The following is a 7,155-nucleotide window of genomic DNA, read 5'->3' as shown; positions in this document are numbered from 1 at the left end:
AGGTTTTCGGGCTGAGCTCCATGGTCTCACTATAAGCACCCAGCGCAAACCTCGAGAGGCCCCCGTGTACCTGAGGTGTTTGCCTGGGACTGGCAGGTATCAGACCAGACTGATGGAGCCACGTCAGTTTTGTCATTTACATCTAGTATTCAAGAATTGTGTACTTAATTAGATAAGTTTCAGGAGTATGGGTAAAGAGGCAGGTGTGTGAAGAAGTGATAGAAGAATTTTCCAGTTTATATCATAGAATCATAGAAACGTTTCAGTTGGAAGAGACTCTCAGAACCAGTGAGTCCAAACATAACCTTACTTTATCCCTAAACCATGTCCCTGAGAACCTCATCCAAACTCCTTTTAAACCCCTGCAGGCATGGCGACTCCACCACTGCCCTGGGCAGCCTGTTCTAATGCCTGAAAACCCTTTTTGTGGATTATTTTTTCCTAAAATCCAATCTGAACCTCCTCTGGCGCAATTTGGGACCATTTCCTCTTCTCCGATCACTTGCTACTTGGGAGAAGAGAACAACATCTCCCATGCCCCATCCTCTTTTCAGGCACTGCAGAGAATGAGAAGGTCTCCCCTCAGTTCCTGTTCTCCAGGCTGAACAGCCCCAGTTCCGTCAACTGCTCCTCATCACACTTGTGTTCCAGACCCTCAGCAGCTTCATCACCTCCTCTGCACTCTCTCTAGTGCTTCACTGTTCTTCTTATGATGAGGGGCCCAAAACTGAACACAGGAGTCAAGGTGCAGCCCCACCAGTTCCAAGTACAGTGGCACAATCACTTCCCTCATCCCACTGGCAACACTATTCCTGATACAAGCCAGGATGCCGGTGGCCTTTTTGGCCACCTCGGCACACACTGGCTCATGTTCAGCCTCTGTTGATCAACACCCCCAGGTCTTTTTCCAACAGCAGCTTTCCAGCCGCTCTTGCCCAAGCCTGTAGTGTTGCAGGAAGTTGTTACGACCTATGTGCCTGACCCAGCACTTGGCCTCATTGAACCTCAGACAACTGGCCTCAGTCAGCCAAGATCCCTCTGTATGGCCTTCCAACCCTCCAGCAGATCAACACTCCCACCCAATTTGGTGTCATCTGCAAACTTAATGAGGGTGCACTCAATCCCCTCATCCAGATGATTGACAAAGAGATTAAACAGAACTGGTACCAATACTGAGCCTTGGGGACACCACTTGTGACCGGTCATCAACTGGATTTGGCTCTGTTCACCACAACTCTTCGGCCCAGCCCTCCATCCAGTTCTTTACCCATCCCAGATACACCATCCAGGCCACGAGCTGCAGTTTCTCCAGGAGGTGCTGTGGGATACGGTGTCAAAGGTTTTACTGAAGTCTAACGACACAACATCTACAGCCTTTCCCTCATCTACTGGGGGTGTCACCTTATCATAGAAGGAGATCAGGTTTGTCCAGAGTACCTGCCTTTCATAACCCCCTGTTGGCTGGGCCTGATCACATGATCCTCTGGTATGTACTGCCTGATGTTACTCAAGATCACCTGCTCCATGACCTTTCCCTGCATCGAGGGCAGACTGACAGGTCTGTAGTTCCCCAGATTCTCCTTCCAGCCCTTCTTGTAGATGGGTGTCACATCTGCCAACTTCCAGTCAACTGGCATCTCCCTAATTAGCCAGGACCACAGCTAAATAAGGGGAAGTGGCTCAGTGATCGCCTCCGCCAGCTCCTCAGCACCCTTGGGTGCATCCCATGTAACTCCATAGACTTGTGGGTATCCAAGTGGTGTAGCAGGTTGCCAACCATTTCCTCTTGGATTATTTGGGCTTCATTCTGCTTCCTATCCCTGTCTTCTGGCTTGGGGTGGTGGGTACCTGGAGCACAACTGTTCTGACTTAGAGACTGAGGCAAAAAGGTATGTAATACCTCAGCCTTTCCCTTATCTTCTGTCACTATCTTTCCCTCTGCATCCATCGGGGACTGGACATCCTTTTTAGCCCTCCTGTTGTTGCTGATACATTTATAGAAACATTTCTTGTTGTCTTTAACAGCAGTAACCAGGCCTGACTCTAGTTGGGCTTTGGCCCTTCTAGCTTCTCCCTGCATAACTTCATGGCATTCTTGTATTCCTCTTGAGTAACCTGACACTTCTTCCAAAGATTATAAATTCTGATTTTATTCCTATGTTTCAGCCCCAGCTCTCTACTCAGACAGGCCGGCCTTCCTCCCCGCCAGTTCACCTTCTGGCACATGGGAACAGCTGCTCCTGCTCCTCTGAGATCACCTTCCTGAAGACAGACCAGCCTTCCTGGACTGCGTTGTCCTTCAGAACTGCCTCCCGAGGGTCTCTGCCAACCAACCTTCTGAACAGGTCAATGTCTGCCCTTCAGAAATCCAAAGTAGCAGTTCTGCTGACCATCCTCCTCAAATTCAACTCCTGTCCCTTCACAGGACACCATACAGTTCACACCGTGTGTCTGAGGACGTTGTCCAGTCTCCTCTTGAACACTGTCAGGCTTGGACTGTGACCCCTCCCTGGGGATCCTGTTCAGTGTCCAGCACCTCTGGGTGAAGAACCTCTTCATCATGTCTGAACCCTGGCACATCTTCCTTCTATTCCCTTGGCTTCTGTCATTGGTCACCAAAGACAAGAGATCAGTACCTTCTCTCCCTTCTCACTTTGCCTTGTTGAAGCTCATACAATTGGACTCAGTCAACCAAGATCCCTCAGCATCTGCAAACTTAATGAGGATGCACTCAGTACCCTCATCCAGATCATTGATAAAGAGATTAAACAAAACTGGCCCCAATACTGAGCCCTGGGGACACCACTCGTGACCAGCCACCAATCAGATTTGGCTCTATTCACCAAAACTCTTTGGGCCTGGCCCTCCAGCCAGTTCTTTACCCATCGCAGATACACCATCCAGGCCATGAGCTGCAGCTTCTCCAGGAGATGCTGTGGGATACGGTGTCAAAGGCTTTACTGCAGTCTAAGGACACAACACCCACAGCCTGTGTGGCAGATTCACTCCCCACCACAGACTTTCCCTCATCTGCTCAGCCGGTCACCTTGTCATAGAAGGAGATCAGGCTGGTCAAGCAGGACCTGCCTTTCACAAAACCATGCTGATTGGGCCCGATTGCTCGTCTGGTATGGGTGACCTCACAGTCCTTTCCCAGCCATGTTCCTGCTGTTGGCCTATCCCCTGCAGAGGCAGAAGTGACCTCACAGTCCCCTCCACAGCCATTGGCTTCCTACTGGACTATGATTTCCTGACACACAAGTGACCACATGGCATTGTACCCAGCCATCACCCTGCTTGTGGTCCGGTGTGTGAGCAGATCAAACTGAACTGCTTTCATCAAATTTATCCAATAGATTTCCTATCAAGGGTTTGAGTGGAGAAACGTTCCTCAGAGGAGCTGCTGTATTTACTCTGGGGCATTTTATATCTCACTTGAAACAGCTCTCCAAGGAAAATATTCATGGAATCCTACGATAACACAGGTTGGAAGAGACCCCTGAACACCATCTCTGTCCCACTGACCTTTATGGCACCCCAAGGAACAGCTGACAGCATCAGTGCTCACTTGGGCTCATCTCACGACATGCACACAATGGACATGCACATGATGTGTATGGTTACATCTCATCTGTACAATGACACATGGACTTTTGACCTTGTATTTCATAGAGTCATAGAATCTCTTGAGTTGGAAGGGGCGCACGAGGATCATCGACTCCAACTCCTGTCCCTGCACAGGACACCCCACAGGTCACACCGTGTGTCTGAGGACCTTGTCCAGTCTCTGCTTGATCACTGTCAGGTTGGGGCCCTGACTCCTCCCTGGGAAACTGTTCAGCGTCCAGCACCTCTGCAAACATGGAAACATGGACTTCTGACCTATTCATTCCGTGTAATTCCATGGAGGGACAAAGAACTCTGAGCTGGGGTGAGAGGCCAGTGCTGGAAATGGTGGTTGTGAGGGTCCAGCCCATGACGATTGCCCTGGGTGTCCAGTGCACAGGGGCACAGCCCAGCCCCTGCTCTGCTGGTCCTGCAGGTCTCTGGCAGGAGGCCTGGCTGTGAGAGGACACTGCTGTGTGCCAACCTGCACACACACACTGTTCAGCTGTGCCCTGGGGTTTGCATCTGTGGCCACTTTTGTGGGCATGTTCTTGAGAGAAGGTTTATAAGAAGACCTAAACCTTCAGGCCCTGCCCCGAGGAGATCACCTTTCTATCTGGAAAGGCTGTTGTGAGCCCAGCTCTGTCACAGCAGTGCCCATTGCCTGTCCCTGCCTGCGCTCACAGCACTGACACACAGCAGGACGGGGACCAAGCTGCCAGAGCACTCAGGCCTTGCACCAACACAAGGGATGAGAAGGAGAGTGTGGGAGTGGAACCAGAACAGCTCTGGGAGACCAAGCACTGGTGCTCTGTGGCAGTGCTGCCATGCTGGACTCTCTTCCCTTCTACCCATGCACACAGGAACTGTCCCTGCAGCTCCAAAATAGCCCTGCAGGAGGGACAGAGTGAAAAACAAGTCACTATACGAACCTTTATTTTGTTTAAACAAAAGGAGAGCACGGCTCCTCATTTATACAGCCAGTGGTTATAAAAGAAAAGCAGACAGAGAATTGGAAAGGGGATGAAAACATTATAACAATAAAAAACCAACACACCAAAACAGAAAATCCAGATGACAGGCTAAGCCTGTAATAAGTTACTTTAAAACTCCTATGCAGAAGCAGAGGGGCAGTTTATTACTCCAGAAAACACTTATATATGATTTTGCACAGGGCATCCTTGAGCTCCTGGTTCCTCATGCTGTAGATGAGGGGGTTCACTGCTGGAGGTAACACTGAGTACAGAACAGACACCACCAGGTCCGTGGATGTGGAGGAGAAAGAGGGGGGCTTCAGGTGAGCAAATATGCCAGTGCTGATAAACAGGGAGACCACGGCCAGGTGAGGGAGGAAAGTGGAAAAGGCTTTGTGCCGTCCCTGCTCAGAGGGGATCCTCAGCACGGCCCTGAAGATCTGCACGTAGGACACCATGATGGAAATGAAGCACATAAAAGCTAAACAGCAACTGACCACAAGAATCCCAAGTTCCCTGAGGTAGGTGTCTGAGCAGGAGAGCTTGAGGATCTGGGGGATTTCACAGAAGAACTGGTCCAGGGCATTGCCCTTGCACAGGGGCAGTGAAAATGTATTGGCCGTGTGCAGCAGAGCATAGAGAAACCCAGTGGCCCAGGCAGCTGCTGCCATGTGGACACAAGCTCTGCTGCCCAGGAGGGTCCCGTAGTGCAGGGGTTTGCAGATGGCAACGTAGTGGTCGTAGGACATGATGGTGAGAAGAGAATACTCTGCTGTAGCACAGAAAAAGAAAAAAAAGATCTGGGCAGCACATCCTGTGTATGAGATGGCCCTGGTGTCCCACAGAGAGTTGGCCATGGACTTTTCTCTGTTCTCCCTTTCATAACAATTCCGGGTTTAGTTTCCTCCCATTTCTGATCATTTCCCTGCTGCCTTGAGATTCTCCCCCTGGGAGGTGTTTCCCTGTCCATGTCTCTTCCATGTCAGTGCTCACAGACCCCATCCCAGCCTCTGTGCCCTCCCCCTGGCCCTACAGATCCTGCCTGTTCACAGGGCACTGCCTGGGGGCATCTTCCTGTTTGCAGGTTGGAAAACAGGACAGGTCAGACTAAGGCTGACGGGTCCAGCCAATGGTGGAGATGAAGCCCAGGTCGAGGAGGGCGAGGTTGAGCAGGAAGAAGTACATGGGGGTGTGGAGGTGCTGGTCCCAGGCTATGGTGGTGATGATGAGGCCGTTGCCCAGGAGGGCAGCCAGGTAGATGCCCAGGAAGAGCCAGAAGTGCAAGAGCTGCAGCTCCCGTGTGTCTGTGAACGGCAGGAGCAGGAACTGGGTGATGGAGCTGCTATTGAACATCTGCAGCCTCTGGGCATAGGACACTGACAAGTTAGGGGAGATTTCTCTGAGCAAAGTCAAAGCCATTTCTCACACACCCTCCCCTGCTCCACGCTCCCTTGTCCTTTCCCAGACCTTCCTCCAGCTCCGTGTCTGAGCCCTGGGTGGTGCTGGCTGGAGGTGCCGTGAGGAGCAGGGCCTGTGCCCGCTGGCTGCCGAGGAGTCAGCCCTGCTCTTCAGCAGGGGGCATGGGAGCAGGGGGCAGGGGACAGTCCTGGGGATCAGCTTTGTCGGATGGAACCAAAACAAGTCTCATCCTTTCCTAAAAAGCATTTTCTTGGTTGCAGCATCTCTGCACTTCTCTGAGGGGCTTTCAGATAACACACAGATGCTGTAGGACAGGTTTCCATCCTGGATGGAACCTCACTTCTTGGAAGGAAACCTCAGTGAAACAGACAAGGGTCCTAATGATGGCATTTGATTCAGGGAGACTCAGCTCATTCCCAGCCCCACAGCCTGCATTGCCCACAGCCCCACAGGGCAGAGCAAAGCTGGGACACGTGTTCCCATGGACACACATGCAGGAAAGGACCCACATGATCAGGCTGTGACTCTGCAGCTGAAACTGCCATCCCCAGAGAGCCTGACAGCAAGAACAAGATCCCAACAGCAGTGACCCAGAGCAGGGGAGCAAGAAGGACAATGCGGTGAGGGTGGGTGTGAGAGAGGCCAGGGCAGAGGCAGCCGGGCACTCAGACAGCGTCACCCTTCCCCAGCTGTGCAGCCACCTCCCAGACACCAACATTGCCGGGCAGCTGCTCTCAGCCCCTGTGCTCTGCAGAGGAACTGGAGCTCTGGCTGCACAGGAGCTGCTTCATGCCTTGGAGCCCCCGGCCCTGAGGGCAGAGGCTTTGCTGGGTGGGACAGGAGGCCAGGGGGCTGCTCACAGAAGGGATCTGCACTGCAGGGGATCACAGCGACTTTTCTCTGTTCTCCCTCCCATAACAATTCCGGGTTTAGTTTCCTCTCACTTCTGATCATTTCCCTGCTGCCTGGAGATTCTCCCCCTGGGAGGTGTTTCCCTGTCCATGTCTCTTCCCTGTCAGTGCTCACAGACCCCATCCCACCCTCTGTGCCCTCCCCCTGGCCCTACAGATCCTGCCTGTTCCCAGGGCACTGCCTGGGGGCATCTTCCTGTTTGCAGGTTGTAAAACAGGACAGGTCAGACTGAGACTGACGGGTC

General features: G+C 52.2%; 1 protein-coding gene across 1 annotated transcript; it reads right to left on the bottom strand.

Annotated features, from left to right (window-relative positions):
- Positions 1-4,744: 4,744 nt before the first annotated feature.
- LOC136116211 (olfactory receptor 14J1-like) lies at positions 4,745-5,933 on the bottom strand. Its single transcript, XM_065862413.2, has 2 exons — positions 5,708-5,933; positions 4,745-5,445 (listed from the first exon to the last, which is right to left on the bottom strand). The coding sequence occupies exons 1-2, from the start codon at positions 5,931-5,933 to the stop codon at positions 4,745-4,747; spliced, it is 927 nt and encodes a 308-aa protein (XP_065718485.2).
- Between the last annotated feature and the right edge of the window lie 1,222 nt (positions 5,934-7,155).

This window comes from Patagioenas fasciata, chromosome 7 (assembly GCF_037038585.1).
Source record: "Patagioenas fasciata isolate bPatFas1 chromosome 7, bPatFas1.hap1, whole genome shotgun sequence".
NCBI classification, from domain to species: Eukaryota; Metazoa; Chordata; class Aves; order Columbiformes; family Columbidae; genus Patagioenas; species Patagioenas fasciata.
Note: the sequence above shows the minus strand (reverse complement) of the source record. Positions and strands in the feature narration are given on the sequence as shown.

Excerpts from the sequence above, each read along its gene's own strand:
- LOC136116211 (XM_065862413.2), bottom strand. The coding sequence starts at position 5,933 with ATGTTCAATAGCAGCTCCATCACCCAGTTCCTGCTCCTGCCGTTCACA. Across the intron at positions 5,446-5,707 it reads GGGCTTCATCTCCACCATTG|AAAAGTCCATGGCCAACTCT; the intron begins GCTGGACCCGTC and ends GGGAGAACAGAG.